At 37.4% G+C, this 18,402-nt stretch overlaps 1 protein-coding gene across 1 annotated transcript; it reads right to left on the bottom strand.

Moving 5' to 3' along the window:
* Positions 1–781: 781 nt before the first annotated feature.
* wiza (WIZ zinc finger a) lies at positions 782–18,180 on the bottom strand. The gene is made up of 10 exons (XM_079840341.1): positions 18,108–18,180; positions 17,223–17,346; positions 14,763–15,302; positions 13,853–14,596; positions 11,693–12,178; positions 9,903–10,223; positions 7,704–7,918; positions 5,501–5,774; positions 5,224–5,389; positions 782–2,007 (listed from the first exon to the last, which is right to left on the bottom strand). The coding sequence occupies exons 2-10, from the start codon at positions 17,323–17,325 to the stop codon at positions 1,839–1,841; spliced, it is 3,018 nt and encodes a 1,005-aa protein (XP_079696467.1). The 5' UTR covers positions 17,326–17,346; positions 18,108–18,180; the 3' UTR covers positions 782–1,838.
* Positions 18,181–18,402: the final 222 nt, after the last annotated feature.

Here is an 18,402-nt window from a genome sequence, read left to right as displayed (position 1 = left end):
TAGTTGTCAGTTATAATCATTAAAATTAAAAGAAATAAACATTTGAAATATATCAGTCTGTGTGTAATGAATGAATATAATATACAAGATTCACTTTTTGAATAGAATTAGTGAAATAAATCAACTTTTTTGATGATATTCTAATTATATGACCAGCACCTGTATGTATAATATATATATATATATATATACACTATCAGTTCTGTTAATATTTTTTATTTGTAGCAAGTCATGGGAATATGCAGCACAAAAACGGATCATTTTCTTGAGAATGATTAATCTAATAGCATAAATCTAACGAAAAGATGATTAATTCATTCAACAATAAATTATTAATTGTATTTTATAAAGGTTTATGTAAATCTAAGTATATAAAATGTATATTTTTTTTACACCGGTAAGGAAGTTTTAGCATTGTTAAGAAATGATCCACATCATAATTCAGTTTTTTTTCCTGACAGAACAGTCCAGTGCTCAATTTCACCTCCATCTTTTCCTCTGAAAAGACCCTTTATCCATATAACAGCTTCATAAAGGTGTCGATTCTGTGTAATTAACATCTCCCAGGCAGCACTGCTCCTCACTGCAAGAAGCAGACGACACTGAACAGGAGGGTTTCATTTACATAGGAATACAGCAGACATGAGTGAAAAAGCAGAAAGGTAGCTCTGGGAATATCATTGTCTTTTATGTCTCAGATACAAGAGATAGAGATGCTGAATTGATTATGCAGAGGATTCAGGAACATGAAAATGTACTGTAATGACCCACAAAGCAGTAATACGATTTAAAGTGTCTTTATTAATTGATTAATAATCAAACGCAGGTATAAAAGCTTTAATACTGTATTTACCAAATTATTTTTGCAAGGAATACATCTGGTCATTGACAGTTTGTTTCTGTCAATCTCGCAAAGCCTAACTAAAAAAATGCCAAAACAAATCTTCACATAATCGCACTAGAAATAATGTATATGAAAATATTCAATTTCCACGTACATTCTGTAAATGATTTATTTAATAGCTGCTGTTGGAGTATAAAACACCCTTTACTCAAAACAGACACTGGCACAGTGCTTTACAAAGACAAATACACAAGTACATATAATCACACTGTTGAATTTAACTGGTACTATGTAAACTGATCCTCAAAAATGCATTAGTAAAAACATATGACATATTACCAAACAAAGACGTGTTAAAAGTCTGATTTAATGCTGAGATCACTAGACACGGCCTGGCAGGTTTCTGCTTAAAATTTGAAGAAAAAAAAATCTGAAACAATTTTCATTAATACATATGAATGGAAATCTGTAGAAATCCCTTTTATTGGATTTTTGGCATCGAAAGATCAGATTGTTCAAACATGGGAGCTGTTTTTTTTTAATTCTAGTTCAAAAGTACTATACTAAAAGGTAAGAACAAGAACTTCATTTCAATGACCAAAAGCTGGTCTACACTATTTTTTCACAAAACAATAAAACATTCTTTAAAATGTAATGCATCAAATACTATTGGACACTTTAAGTACAGTATAAAACAGGTTTGAAATCTTGTTGATCAAGAAAACAGTGGTAACACATGATCAAAATACAATAAAAACAGTGAAATGCAATAAAAAGTACAATACATTCAAAACATCCCACCTGGAAAACACCTGACATGTTAGAAACGCTGTGGTCATAATCCTTTTCAGTAGTGTCTTGCAAAAATCATCTAAAAGTCAAAAAATAAAATCCACATCACAGTTGGAAGTTAAGGTCCAGGTAATAGAGCAATATTTATAATAAAGAGTCCGTATTTGTAATTGTAGAATTTCAAAATGATGAAAATAATAATCTAGACAGCTTGAGGGCCGATAAGCAGTGGCGCTTCGGTGTGATTGAGAGGAGGCTGAGGCGATGAGGTTGAGGCAGAATCCTTCTTAAGATTCAGGATATGTTGCTGTAGGTGCATCACCCAATCCTCCTGTATGGACAGCGGTCCTTGGAAGACCTCCTCACAGAACCTATATAATCATTATAGAAGAGCATTTATTGTTCTATTAGAGTATTTATGGGCATTTAACTACAATCAATGCATTTAATTACAAGGAGAGAGACAACTATTGAGAGGACATTCATGCACCATAAATACAAGCACTGCTGTAAACTTTTTTTAAAGGATGAAGATTTTAATACTTCCAAAACAAAATAGTAATCTCTAGGGATGCACCGAAATGAAAATTCTTGGCAAAAGCCGAATAATAATAAAACACTTGGCTGAAGGCCGAAGTCAAATACCGAAGGCGTTTTTTGGATTGTTTCCCATTTATTTTGCCAATTTTTTCACTATTGCATAAAATAAATTGTAAAAATTAGCTTTTTTACTATTTTGTCCTGCTTTAAAAAAAAAAAAAAAAAAAAAGACAAAACTACAATATAAATAATATGGATTTAACACTGAACATTTTTTACCATTCCAGCAGACATTATACAAACAAAGCACAATATAACTTAAAAAAAACACAAAAAAACCCTGCATAGTCTTTACCCTATACATTAACTACACACTGATTCTTAAAGGGGCACTTCAGAGCTGGGAAGATGAATGTGTATTTAAACTGTGTCATTTTGAATTTGGTGCTTTCTAGACTGAGAAAATATATTTTTGTCTCATGTGGTTGAAAGACAACAACTCCCAGAATGCACTTGTTTCGCTGCCCTACGAGGCACCTCCCTACACCGCCCCCAACGTCGTTTTGATCTTCATAATAATACAATAATTTCGTTCAGTTAGAGAATAAACACTACAATTAAAAACTGAACGTGTCTTTTCAATAAAGTGTGAGTGAGCCGAACGAAAGTCACAGGACAAACGCAGCAGGAGTCAGATTTCATTCAGCACAAGAGGGAAGTCAGAGCTGAGAAGAGCTGAGGTAAGCGCGGCTGTCATTCTCAGCGCGTGTCCAGTCTGGCGTGTTTTCTGATCGCATATGGAAGCTAAACTTTCATAGGAATTCATTGAAAAGTTGAAACACTCACTTTGCTCTGCATCGCTCCGGTTATGAATGCCCGAGGCCGAGCGGAGCGCATTTACATAATTACATTCTGTGCGTGAGATCTCTCCCCTGTGGGCGGGTTGAAAACATGCGGAATAGCACCCTCTACTGGCTGTAGTCTCTAGCCTCTGGCCAAAAAATCCTCAGATGATGCAAATATCATCATTTTGCGTCATCGGAGGATTTTTTCCAGAAATAAAATGCATAATTCTCTCATCTCAGGGGGATATGAGGGGGGAAAGTACCATAATTCAAATATACTACAGGGTTTCTACTGATACAAAGCCTAATGCTGAATCACTGAAGTAACCCTTTAATAAATATATTAAAGTTATTCAGTCAAGCATGGGGTGATTTTCGATTTTCTTTTGATGTTGTGATCGCATGCTGTCTGAGTGAAAGGTCCGAGTCAGTATATTTTTGACTGCTCTGCTTCCATTGTTTAGTGAACGGTGGAAGTAGAGCTCTGCACACACATCCTGACTCCTGCTGTCACACATTGACGCAAAACTGTTATATCGTGCAACACTAATTCAGTCAAGAGCAGTAAGTTGTTTTCTCTTTATTTTCACATTAATGATACAGAGCAGCAGGTGAGTATATTAGGCTGCTGTCACTTTAACACCAAACGCACAGATCCATTGTACTGATACACCCATGTGTCTGGTTTACACCCAACTGTTTACTTTCCCTTGAGACATAATCGGCTATTTACACATGAATACACCATGCGGTGGGCATTTTGCTTGTGTATTCGACCAATTTAAGCGCAATAAAACATGAAAGAGAAGTGAATTCGTGATCGCATGATGAGAGACGCAGCATTCTTATTCACTGCTCATTGTGCTCAATAACACTTTAACATCAAGCACGTTCCAAATTTGACATTGTGCCAGTCAGCACGAGCACCGCACTGAGTTCCTTTTCAGGACATATTGTGCTTATAGCTCTTTTTAACATCAAGCACGTCCCGCTCTTTATATTCTCATTTTCATTCATGTTTTTCATCACTCAAAAATGTCAATAGTGCTGTGATATGCGTATATATTTACATACTGTAGGGCTGGGCGATATGGCTGAAAACTGTATACCGATATAAGTGTTTCATATCGGTCGATATCGATAATTATTGATATTTTATGACCTATTTAAAATAAGGACCAGGAGAAACATATTTTACATTTAAACATTTTTATTTTAAATTTCACCGTTCTCTGATTATAATCCCCTCAATTATAAAGGCAGAAATGTCAACACAACCATGGAAAACACTCAAATAATTCAAATATAAACACACGTCTAAAATCACAATGAACACTTAATTATCTCTTAACTTTTAGGTGCAGTGCCTCCGTTATTTCTTTGTAACGGTTACCGTTTAGATGCTTTGTCATAAGGCACTGATGCAGAGTAACATTACCTCTCCATGTAGTTTCAAAGGCTGAATCCGAAATCGCCCCCTATAGCCTTAAATAGGGTGCTATTTGAGGGTGACAGCCATTTGTAGTGGTGTCCGAAACAATAGTGAACGTTATTGAGTGCACTCATTCTATCCCACTTTGCACCTCAATAACGAGTGTACAGCTGATGTACACACGCGCCTGTCCGAATTCACTCACTTGTTTTCATTCACTCCTTCAAGTGAACTGTATCAGTGGACTAAAGTAAGGAATAGTGAATGAGGGTTTAGGGGGAGATTTTGGATTCAGCCAAAGTCAAGAATAGCAGAACGGCGACCGCGTTGAGTATAAACATTACGAGTATAAGCTCTAACGATAGACATTTTATACCGTTGTAATGATATATATAGTCATATCACACAGCCATAAATCAGAGCAGTGTTGACTCTCAGAAAAGAGGGGTTTAGAGCACGGATCCTTGATCAAACCGTTTTAGACACAGTGAGAAAAGAGGTGATGTTTCAATGTATACTATGAACCTGGATTTCTTTTTTTTGACCTTGGATGCTATTGTAGGAGACCTCCATAACATTTTAGAAACAGCATAATATAGGCACTTTATCATAACACAGTAGTGTAGACTGGAGGAAGGAAAGTGAAGGGAGAGAGAGGGAGAGTGGGATCCGGTCAACCTGCTTATTTGTGAGCAGCACAGCTCTTCTCCACTCGCAGACAGTAAAACCACCAGATTCACAGAACAAACTGTTTTGTGGTTTCAACTCACCTGCACTTGAGGGAGTACATCTTCCCTACCAGCTTTACTAGGCTGGTCTCTGGTGGTCTTGGCACCAACGATGGAATGTTTCCAGTCCGAGAAGGCTTTGAAGATTCGGTTTCCCCGGGTCCACTCTCAGAGTGGGATAAATGCTTTGGAGGACGCCGTTCACAGCCTAAGACAAGCACAGTGATTCTCACAATGCAGAATTTTCTATATCGGCTAAAAGTTAATTAATACATAATTTGGAGCCCTAGCTTAAATAAAAAATACGCATTTCCCCTACCTCGAGGAGAACGAACATTCAGTTCCCTGCGGGCTGTGGGAGTCTGGATCAGGTTGCCTGAGGATAGCTCATCTGATGAAGGTCGTTTCTTGTGTGAGGAGGAGTGGCTCATTCCTGCTTTGCCCTCTCTAGCTGTTGCCACTGTTGTTTTGGAAAGCTGGTATACTGGCGGCTGACCAGCAGAGTCTCGAACTGCTGATGAACCTTTGTGAGAAGCAAGGCGGACAGACTCAGAGTCTGAGGAAGAGTATGGATTGGAGGATCTTTTGGAGCTCTACATCAGAGGGAGACAGAGAGACATTTTGTGAATACAAAAATACAGCAAAAGTCAAATAAATCAGTATTTGTGTCTTACTTTCCAGTCAAATATTTTTATTAAAAATGACAAGCTTACTTTTACTTGAGAAAAAAAACTGCATAAGATATTAAGATTTGTTTTTTTGGGAATATATGTGATGAGATGTGGGAAAACCTGTCGGATGTCGCACTGGAACGTTTTCAGCAAAGTCGAAGAATAGGTTGAATGTCCATTTTTTGTCAGAATTGGTTTTCATTAAATTATTATTCTAAAACATCTTTTCTATAATTTCTAAAAATATCTTGGCAAAAATAACTTGTTTAGTGCAGAAAAATTGCGATTTATAGCAGCAAGATGGAAAGACTGCGTCTTTCTCAAATTTTTATTTAGATCATGCCCGGCGGAGGTGCAAAAAAAACAAACAAAAAAACGGCCAGTTTTCGCTTTCTTAACACCACTTCACACATCAAAATAAACCCATTACAGGAAGAATAAAGGTGTCTCAAAGCATTTCCCTCCAGTCCTATGTAAACTACGGCACGCAAAGTTTTTATTTAATATGTTATCGTATCGCGAGATGGCGGAGCACAAGAGAACAACAGAGTCTGAAGTAACTGATCGCTTTTGTGATCTCACTCGCCTCAATCTGCTTAATCCTGGTGATGTCAGTGCCCTAAACGATCATATAATGGATTAATTCACATACAGAGATGAAGGATCGGATGAGGAAGTTGTTTAGCTATGCTGCAGGTGCGCTGTGCTTTCTATTCTAAAAATGTACACTAGCTGTGAGATCTAAACATACAACAGGTGATCACACGTTCAGAGACAGCCCATGATAAACAATAGAAAACGTATTTCACTACTTACTAAATTGCTGTTCTCTTCAGAGTAACGTTAGCTAGTCCCCTTGTGTAGAGATGCAGCTGATAAATTCTAGTTTTCATATTTTCGTATTCAGTTCAGACCTTTATTTTGAAATAGCGATAAACACGGAAAAAAATAAAGATTTGTAGACAACCAATTTGTTTTCATGCCAAGAGTTCAAAATATAACATCCAGTAAATTTTTTGAGATAAAAAGTTCTGGAAATGTTTTAAATATAAAGGGAAAAAATGTATAGATTTGCCATTTGATATGCAGCAGTGATCTATAATGCACATGTTCTTTTATATTTATTAGAGGTTGAATTCAATTCAAATACTGCTAAACTGCCTATACTACTACTGAATAGCAAAATCTTACTGAAAGCAAATGTTTTAATAAAATATCAACCTAAAACTTTGAACACAACTTGTTCATATTTCTGGCTTTGATTGTCTTGTAGTTTTAGAGTACATTTTTTTTGTAAAATACATATTATAAAATATATATTTTTACATTTTCATAAACTTTAACTTTTATAACGTTTTTTCTATTTTACTTTCATAATTTATTTGACATCTACAATAATCTGCCAAGTGTCTTCTTTAAAACAAGACCAACCGTAGGTCTTTATTCCAAAGCATGTTTGAATTACAGCCATTTAAAGTTGGATAGTGCATTTTCATGTCTATATGCGAAAAAAGGGGTGGCGGTTATTTAAACCTGTTTTTCTCAAAATTCCGTTCCTAAAAATCATAGCGATCAGCCGACTTTAGATAACCATAACTTCTGTTTCAGACAAGCCTTGAAAGAAATGAAAATATATTTGAAAAGGGCTTGGCCCCGGCTTTCATATGGTATCAAAAGCTGTAAAAGGTAAAATTTCACCATGTGTTGGGTTTTCGTAGATCACATCACATCACATATCTTACCCCTTTTTTCATGTTTTATGTGTAACTCTATCAAACTTTAGTAAATCAAAACACTTTCCTACAGAGATAAGAAATATTCTAGTTAGTCAACAATTCAACCTGGACTTACCTTCTTAACAAAAGGCAAGTCCCCCCTCATGTAGCTTTTGTGGAGCTCTGCTACCTTCCCCGGCTCACTCTTCATCCAGGCCTTCAGGGTCTCAATAGGAGAGCCGATGACTTTCCAATCCACTCCCTGCTGCCTCAAATGGGCTCTTGCGTGGCTGGCCAGTGCCTTTCGATTCTCAAAATCAAAACCACAGAGTTCACAGGTGGCATCACAACCTACAGCAGAAAAATAAGAGTGGAGAGCACAAAACATGAAAGTAGACATATTGCACTAACAGCCTTTGGTTAGTTTGGCCTTTGCAACTTTAGATTTAAAATGAAATGCTAATGCATTTAACAATATGCAATATATATACTGTATATACACTATAGGGCTTTGTAAAAAAAAAAAAAAAAAAAAAAAAAAAAAATTTCCTAGTTTTTCCATTTGCGTTGTAAAACCGATTCCCGTTCACACTAATCAACGAAAACGACTACAAACTTTGTATTACACATGCCAGACCAGTAGTTGGTGATGAAACTTTGTACCGTTTTCACTTGAAAACAGTGTTGTGTAAACTGCCCCTAAGGATGCACAAGATATCGCCACCATATCGGCCAGCACTAGAAATAGCGAAAGATCATGGCAAAAATGTAACCTTTGAAAGGAACACTCCACTTTTTTTGAAAATAGGCTCATTTTACAAGTGCCCTAGAGTTAAATAGTTGATTTTTACCGTTTTTGAATCCATTCAGCCGATCTTTGTATCTGGCGGTAGCACTTTTTAGCATAGCTTAGCATACATCATTGATTCTGATCAGTCCATTAGCATCTCATTCAAAAAATGACCAAAGACACTTTCAATATTTTTCCTATTTAAAACTTGACTCTTCTACAGTTACATCGTGTGCTAAGACAAACTGAAAATGAAAAGTTGCCATTTTTTTTACACCTATATGGCTAGGAACTACTTTCTCATTCCTGCGTAACAGTCGCGGATCTTCGCGGCCGTACCATGGCTGCAGCGGCGCAATGATTCGTTGGTATTCTGTGAAACATGGTGGTAGTATACACCTTCGACTTACTATCACAGCCCTTTACAACACACAGAACCATGGCTAATCACACAGGTAAATCCACAACATAATTTGTCGGCTGCAAGCCTGAAACTTTCTCTGCAACTACACGAACTTAGTGCCGGTCACATTGAAAGGTACCTAGCTGGGGGCTACTTTCAGGCGCTGTAATATCATTGTGCTGCTGCAGCCATGGTACGGCCGCGAAGATCCACAACTATTACGCAGGAATGAGAACATAGTTCCTAGCCATATAGGTGTAGAAAATCGCAACTTTTCATTTTCAGTTGGTCTTAGCACACGATGTAACTGTAGAAGAGTCAAGTTTTAAATAGGAAAAATATTGAAAGTGTCTTTGGTCATTTTTTGAGTGAGATGCTAATGGACTGATCAGAATCAATGATGTATGCTAAGCTATGCTAAAAGTGCTACCGCCAGATACAAAGGTCGGCTGAATGGATTCAAAAACGGTAAAACTCAACTATTTAACTCTAGGGGACTTGTAAAATGAGCCTATTTTCAAAAAAAGAGGAGTGTTCCTTTAAGGGTTACCTTTTTTTGAATAACACTTCCCCTTTAAGAGTGCACATCAAACATACTAACAAAGTAGTATAGATTCATATTTAAGTTAGCAGCCATAGCATTAACAATCATTTTTTGCATCAGAAAATGCAACAAACATTACAAAGACATTGTGGGCATGTTTCATTCAGCAAGTGACATCCAGTTATCAACTCAGAATTTAATATAATTATTTTGCATTAAAATCTCTTTGTATTCGCAGTCTGATCAAATAATACAATTTTCATTGCAAGTTGATGTTGTTTTCAGTATTCATCACACTGGAAATGGAAGGTCAACATCAAATACATTGCATTGTGGGATACAGTATTCCGTGTAGCTGATCTGGTTTTATATTATACACTTTAGCAAATGTAACCGGTCATCTGGGTAATCCATTCATATAGAGATGTTTAAATGTTCAAATTATATACCTAGCATGCGCCCTTCATTAAAAATAGAAGAATGCTATATCGAACATACTTTATGAATAGGCTCACAAGTTGCACAGGTGTCTTTGTGCATTTGTTGGGAGGTTATAATGTTAGTTACTTAGAGGCAAATAAATCTTGGTTCAGCGTACCTGTAGCTGTGTCGTCTGAAACAGGCATCTCTTTTTCCACAGGTGATAGAATAAACGTGCGAGGAGAGGGTGGTGTTTTCTTCCACTGCACTGCCGCCCCTGATGCAGGTTCTGGCTTGATTTGGGACGCCCGTTCAGTGTCCTTCCTCTTCATGATCTCATACAGGGCCTCTATAGGCGGGACTTTCAGCGACCACCTTGCTCCCATCTGTCGTAAGTGACCACGTGCGTGACAGGACAGGGCTTTACGAGTATCAAACATCTCGCCACAGTAGTCGCAGCATACAATCTGTTTGGGCTCCTGGTTTTCAGACTTAGGAGCTGAGGAAAGCAGACACGATACATCATAAACTGAACAAAATAAGGGATTCAAAATAAAACCAGATTTCTAGTGGCTGTTGACAGTTATTTATGTTTTGTTATGTAATTTATGTTTTCTTGCGATCTATGCTAAAACATTATACATCACATTAAGCTATAAAATTGACCAGGCAAATAAATAAATCAGAATGCAAATGCAAATCGTACAATTTGGTGATTATCTATTCATTTCTTAAATATATACTATTAATCTTAGATTAAAAGCACACCTAAACAGGTGGTCACACTACACCATTTGTTCCACTGACTTCCATTTATGCGCATGCGAACGCAGGAGACAGGAAACACAAGATCATGCAAATTTCACCGCTTTTGAAAGTTCAAGCTTGGTTAACTCTAACTTGCAAATTAGTCTCATGTAAAGACGTGTGACCAACAGAAAATCGGATTCGCCATGGCATGATATCTCTTAGCTGAATTAAAAGAATTCAAACTTTAAAGCTGCAGGTTTGTCGTTACAAAGTTTCCAGGGCCCGTATTCATAAAGATTCTAAGAGTCCTCTCATAAAACTCCTAATTTAGCTTAAAAACTTTTACGTAAGAGCTATTCGGGACCGATCTGAGAGCAACTCTGAGCAAGGAAAATACAAAAACTTTTATCTTAGTGAAGAGGCGGGGCTGACCCCGTTGCTACGTATGACACAGTCTTTTGAAGACTGTGATTGGTTGGTTTTCAAAAAGGGGAAAAAAGGAGCGCTTTTAAGTATAGGGTCTATTCTAAGCCTTCACTTTGAAATTACAAGCGCAAATTGTCCTATTTTACCGTTCTCTCTCACTCACACACACACATTATATGTATATAAATCCTTTTATTATTTACCATGCTGTTAATTTCCTATAAGGTATTTGATTGGCTTAGAATTATAAACATTGTTCCACTCTTTCCAATTACACTGATTGCTGGCATGTCTATTTAATTGGTGGTTTGAAAGTTGGATTTAATGCAACAAACATGATCCCTGCACGATCTAATCTACAGTGTCTTATTAACTCACTGTCATCCATTGTCTGCAACACATTTCTTCTCCCTCTTCGTATTTCTGCCATTTTCTCCGCTGCTAAAGAAACTCTTAAGCCTCTTAAAAGTCCTCGTCCATGCTCCTAACAAATTTGATTTTAAGACCTCTTTTAAGGGTTAAAATGCTTTTTGAATTACTTTTGTCTTTACTAGGATTTTTTAGTTAATTTTAAGAGTAAACGCCCACATTTCTAAGCATTTTCTTAGAATTTTGTCACTAGGAGCTACTCTTTGCATTAAGATTCTTTTGGAAAGTTTCTGGAAATGTACCAGAAATGTTCAGCTCCTTTGCAACCTGTGCCATAAGGATGAAAAATCTACAGAAAGTTTAAATATATAAAAAAAGAAAAGAATAAAAGAAGTAACTGGATGCACTGTAATTCTTACGCACCGATCATAGGTGATCTAACGGTGTTGGAATCAGATGGAGGTGTTAAAGGGCTGGTGGGTGTGCTTTGTGGCTTTGGAGACTCGATGATAGAGATATCAACTTCCACAGGTTCGTCCTTTGGTTTTGGGATCACAGTCCTGGAGCCTTTCTTGGCCTTTGGAACTTTGTGAGGAACAGGAGGAGGAGAGGAAGACTGGGTAATGGGCTTAGAGGATGAGAGGAGAGGGGGTGAAGAGGGGGGTACAGAGGGAGGTGCAGAGGGTGATACCGGCGGGGTCAGCGAGGGCGGCCCAAGGGAACTGAGAGACCCTGCAGAACTTCCACGTTGGGCCATCACCTCTCGCAGAGTGGCCATGGGAGACCCGTTTACAGACCACTCGGTGATGCCCAGCTGTCGCAGGTGATAGCGGGCATGACTGGCCAAGCTCTGACTCTTCTTAAATTTCTCTTGACAGAATTCACAGGAGACCCCTTTAGATGACTCGCCTTGAGTGTAAGAAAGAGGACATCTCATAAATGATCAGAGGAAGGCATGTTAGGACATTTTTTTGTAACAGAACTGTATCTGTATATTTGATAGTTCAGTAAATACAGAGGTCACCAACTTTTAAAAAAATGGTTTGTTGGTTATTGGATGTAAAATCATGCAAAATAATGCCCCTTGAGAAGAAGCTTAAAGGAAATGCATGCAAGATTGTGTCCAAAACTGGTACTGCAATCACTTTCAAATTACTGTAGAGCGGTGTATCCCCTCTACCCCCTGACTCAAGGTTGCCAGATAGGCTGCAGGATCCAGCAGGAACGTAGGCTGCTACAAGGAGCTTCCAATGGCAACTTTTAGGTTTGGTAAAGTTAGACATTTTTTATCCAAAAAGTTTGTAGCTGCAGCTGTAGTCACTAGAGCAGAGCTGGCAACCTGGATGCCGAAACACTAATGACTTTGTGATTGGTAGATAGGTCGCTTCAGGCCAAAACACAACATGTCAACATCAACATGAGTTGAGGGCTGCAACTTAACTTTCAAATGACAATATCCTGGTCGGACTACAGTTGTCAGTGATATAAGTATTTGAAATTAACATGATTTCTTAATGTCTAGTGACATATCAGGGCGATTTTATGATTCATTGAAATACATTTCTTACATGGAGTTCCTTTAAGGTTTACTGTATATCAAATACATTACCGTTTAAACGTTTAAGGGTGGTAAGACTTTTTAATGTTTTTGAAAAAATGCTCACCAAGGCAGCATTTACTTAATCAAATATAAAAACAGTAATACTGGAAAATATTATTTAAATGCTTTTTAAAATCTAATTTATTCCTATGATAGCAACCTGAGTTTAACATGATCCTTCAGATATCATTCAAAGATGCAGATTCTCAAAGGTTCAAAGATGCAATTTTTTAAACTTCCAGGATGAATAGAAATTTTAAAAGAACAGCATTTATTTGCAGGTTGTTGTAACAATGTAAAAGCATTTCATGTCATTTTAAATTATAGTATTTATTTTTTTCTTTCTTTCTTTCAAATCCATCCTTACCTCAAACTTTGGAATAGTACTGTATTTTTATATAGCTATTGACCAAAAAAAAGATTAAACGTGTACAACAATTTCAAAACAGGGTTCCCACACTTTTTGACCAATGCATTTAATTGATTTTCCAGTAGTTCTTGACTGCACTCAAAAGAGCAGTTTCTAGTCTATAGAAACATGCTATATTTAACTGAACTTTTAATATTTACACAGAAATTGATTCATTTCCATGAGTTTTCCAGGCATGGGCATCACATTTTAAAAACCAGGATTTCAAGGATTTTTCCATGACCATGTTTTGCTATAAATTAATCACCCACCCCTAGATCCATACATAGTCAAGTTATTCAAACATTCCTCAAAAATAAAAACAAAACCAATATTTTTGATTTGACTGCACTGACACTACTGGATGAGAACTGAATGGAGCTGGATGACGAACAGTGACAACAGCTGAACAACGATGCTCTGTTTGCAACTGTTTGCATCACTGAATCGTTTCCCTGTTATCACTGTAAAGCTGCTTTGAAACAATCTGCATTGTATAAAGCACTACATAAATAAAGGTGACGTAAAAATAATGAATCAATAAAATAAATGAATACATAATTTAAATTCTTACCTCGAGAGGGTGATTTAAAAATTGCCTTTTTGTCAAGCAGCAAGCCTGCTGAAACATCTGGAGAAATCTTCTGCTTCTTCACAGAGGGAGGTAATATCAATTCTGTTTTGTCAATGAGAGGTGAAGCCTCCAAAACATCTGGAGAAATCTTTTTTTTTGTGGCTGTGGGAGATTTCAATTCTCCTTTACCAGTGAGGAGCAAGATCCCTGAAACATTTGGAGAACTTTTCTTCTTTTTCTTTGAGGGAGGTGATTTCAATTCTGTTTGGCTGCTGAGGGGCATGTTCCCTGAAACATCTAATGAAATCTTCTTCTTTTTGGTTGAAGGAGGGGATTTCAATTCTGTTTGGCTGCTAGGGGGCAAGTTCCCTGAAACATCTGGAGAAATCTGCTTTTTGATTGTTGGAGGTGTTAGACGAATGGTTGTCAGTCCTTTAAACGATAGAGGGGTAAGAGAGGGATTTTTGCTGATGGATAATGAGGTGGAAGGAGCGGAGTACAGTGAAGTGTGATCCTCAAAGTCCGACCCTTCCAACTGCCCAGCACTGGCCTTTTCCTGGAATTCCTCGTTCTGAATAATTTTATGGAGCATCTCTATGGGAGCACCTTTAGACTCCAAATTCACCCCAAACTGCCGCAGGTGGGCCCGTGCGTGGCTGGAGAGACCTTTACGGGTCTCGTACCAGGCTCCACATAATTCACACACATGGACGTCATCCCTTGGAGTGGAATTTATCATGGTTGCTGGCGAAAAAGCACAAAACACATTTCAAAATTGATTTCGCAAGGACTAATTCATCAGTTTAACTAGCTTGCTTTAGTGAGTAGTAAAATTTGCTAGTCCAAGTTTTTTTTTTTATGGATCTCAGTTCCAAACACATACCAAAACATTTTTAATACCGTTACTTACTTAAATTGAGTGGAGCGTCTGTTTCCTGAGGGGCCCAAAGGGGCTTGGCGCAGGCCAGTGAGAGGGAGGTAGACGGGCTGCCATCAATGAGCCTGGGCTCAATAGCCTTAATAGGAGACAGGGCTGAAGATGGAGTGGACACCAAAATCTTCTTTGAAGATGCTTTATGAGGCTTCCCTACAGCGACAGGTGAAGAAGAGTGACCAGACGCTGCTGATCCTTTGACAGCAGAGGGTGAAGACGAGGAAAGAGCATATTTTTTCTTCACAAGGTTGGATATTTTAATCTTCAATTTGGGCCCAGCGTTCTTTTTGAGGTTGTGGGACTTGGGTTTGTGTTTCTTATCAGGGCTGGCCTGTTTTTTGAGCTTGGGTAGAGGTCCGCCTCTTTCTTTCATCAGCTGGCTCAGTACTTCTATAGGAGCTCCACTGCTGTCAGACACAGCCACTCCCAGCTGCCTGAGATGAGACCGGGCGTGACTGGAGAGACCTCGTCTGGTTTCAAAATTCGTCCCACAAAACTCACAACTATGGATGCCTACTGTAAAAATGTGAGATAGACAATGTCATGACACCTGTACGGAATATGAATTAATTTTTGACAGCCTGTTTTGTAAATTTTTCTGGAAATTTCAATTGTGTCTCTTTGACTGCAACATTAAACAGTACCTGACAATTCTGCAATTACAGAATTTCATGTAAAATCAAGTAAACTCAGCATTAAATTAAAAGTTCAGCAGAACCACAATTTCAGTAATTACACACAAATGTATTTACAGGTAATTGTACTCTTTCAGTCACTAAATTAATGTATCTACAGTCACATGATTATTGGTCAGTTTTCACTGCAAAACAACACAAAAAAATGTTGCATTGCCGCAATTTGAGAAAAGTTGCAGCAAATTCAGTTATTTTAGGCTGCCAAAATCAAAGAAATTCCGTTAATAAAACGATCAAAAGTGTCAGTGATCTTTAAAGGAATAGTTCACCCAACTAAGTTCAGCTCCTCACGGTTTTTGAATGACATGAGTGTAAATACAGACAGCATTTTAAAGCAACACTACTGTATCTAATGCACACGGGGAAGCTTATACAGCGACAGTATTTACAACACTAGAAACAGACAATTGCGCTTAACCACATGGGGAAACCATGAGCAAATGTTACATAGTGTTGCTTTAAATCTGGGTAAACATGCTCTCTTTAAAGAACAAATCCTTCAACTAAACTCTGTTAATTTAAAGGGTTAGTTCACCCAAGAATTAAAATTCTGTCATTAATTATTCACCCTCATGTCGTTCCAAATCCATTAGACCTCCGTTCATCTTCGGAACACAAATTAAGATATTTTTGATGAAATCCGAGAGCTCTCTGACCCCTCCATAGACAGCTATTTGATTAACACTTTCAAGGTCCAGAAAGGTAGTAAAAACATAGTTAAAATAGTCCATGTGACTACAGTGGTTAATGTACAGTACAGGTACATTAATGGTCTAATGGTACAGTAGTCAACCTTAGTTTTATGAAGCTATGAAAATACTTTTTGTGCGCAAAAAACTAACAAAAATAACGACTTTATTCAACAATTTCTTCACGTCTGTATTCGTCTCCTATGCTGTTGATGTAGTAAATTCTGTACAGTGCTTCCGAGTTATGTCAGAGCTACGCCAGCACGCCGGCTTACCATTGGCCGATGCTGTTCACGTGAGCACCACGACGCACGCAGGAGCTTGCCAACGTAAACTCTGTATGATACTGACACAGATGTGAAGAAATTGTTGAATAAAGTTTTTTTTTTTTTGGCGCACAAAAAGTATTCTCGTTGCTTCATAAAATTAAGGTCGAACCACTGGAGTCACAAGGACTATTTTAACAATGCTCTTACTACTATTCTGGACCTTGAAAGTGTTCATTAAATAGCTGTCCATGGAAGGGTCAGAGAGCTCTCTTAATCTGTATTCCGAAGATGAACGAAGGTTTTACGACATGAGGGTGAGTAATTAATGACAGAATTTTAATTTTTGGGTGAACTAACCCTTTAAGACTGGAATACATTACATGACTTTTCAAATTTGAACAGATTTTAAAACACTAGGCATCATACACGTGACTACTTTGTAAATGGTAACAGATGACTGAGGATCACACTACCAGTTTCAAATCATTCTGAAAACTACAACCTAACACACAGAAAGATGTGCCTCATTGCTAGTAGACCCATGACGAAAACACAAACAATATGTGTTCTAAAATTGGCTCAAAATATATAACATATTTGATATACTCAGACTGGATGGAATTATAGTCTGAAGCTCATAAAATCAGAGCCTGTGATCATCATATACACAACAGGATTTTCTGCTAAATCTGTCAGGTTCTGCTCAATATCTGTAGACTGGCTCTGACTTTCAGCAATGTGGCAAAAATCTGGGCAAAAGGATTGTATCTTTGGTGTACTTACTATCCGAGTCATCCAATTCTTTATTCACGACTGGTTCCAGACACTCTTTGGAAAAGGTAGAAGCGCTTGTCTTCTTTGCCGTGTCTGGTGTGGTCTTCTCCATGACTGGAATCTATCCCTGGCACTTAGAGAGAAAAACAGCTTATGCATTCAGACCAATCAAGAAAGATAAAAAAACTTCCAAGACAGTAATCATTTTCATAGCAGCAAAATTCTAAATGTAGAGATGTTTGAAAAAACATGAGTTAGAAAAACTGCTAACCATTGTTACCAAAATGCAAGAATAACTGCAGCGATTATTACAATAAAGAGTATTACATTAATAACATTACATCAGCAAATATGTATTAACCATCGCTGTAACAAAAATACCAAATTAACCAAAATGACAAAAATATTCTGAAATCTCCTAATGTTAATTGAAAGGTAACCAGTATTTACTTTTATTTATTATGGTTTTACAGTATCAACTATTGCATTTTAGCGGGAACTATGACTACCATGGTGATTTTTTTGGGTAATGTTTACATCTTACTATGACACTGACAAGGCACCGGTTGTTCCCTTTTCTCGTTTTCATGGTCACTGTTTTAAGATTAACTGGCTACATTTGTTCAGAATCATTTATTTTAATCAAGACTGAATAAACTTACGATAAACCGAAAACAAACTTTTCATCTCGAATCATTTCATGCATCAGTTCCAACCATTTAACACAATGCACGCGCACATGCAGCTAGCACGAGCTGATTATTATTTATCAGGCACTGCAAGTCGAAACTAATTTTGCTAGTGTGCAAAACCACAGAACATATTGCATGGTCGGCTACATGTAGGCAACCACATTGAAAACAAAATGTTGAAGCATATAATGCTCAAAATTACCTTAAAGTGGCGAGGTTTCTCTTACAGGAACGACTGGCGGCAGGCACTTTAATCACAACAGCACAATCGAGCTAGGCTAAATCAATCGATCCCTCATTTAGAAAACATTACATGGTCAAATCATAGATGCGTGGTTGCTATCAAAACTAAATATTATGCGTTTAGCATAAAAAATCTGGAAGACCAGAGCGACCGTATGTACTGTAGATTGACATTCATTTGATATCCTTTATTTTAAATGAGGAAATTAAAATTTACACAAATAGGTAAGCCATGATGAAGGTAAGTTGAGCTG

Source organism: Gobio gobio (assembly GCF_949357685.1).
Source record: "Gobio gobio genome assembly, chromosome: 17".
Classification (NCBI taxonomy): domain Eukaryota; kingdom Metazoa; phylum Chordata; class Actinopteri; order Cypriniformes; family Gobionidae; genus Gobio; species Gobio gobio.
This window is presented reverse-complemented; position numbering and strand designations above follow the sequence as displayed.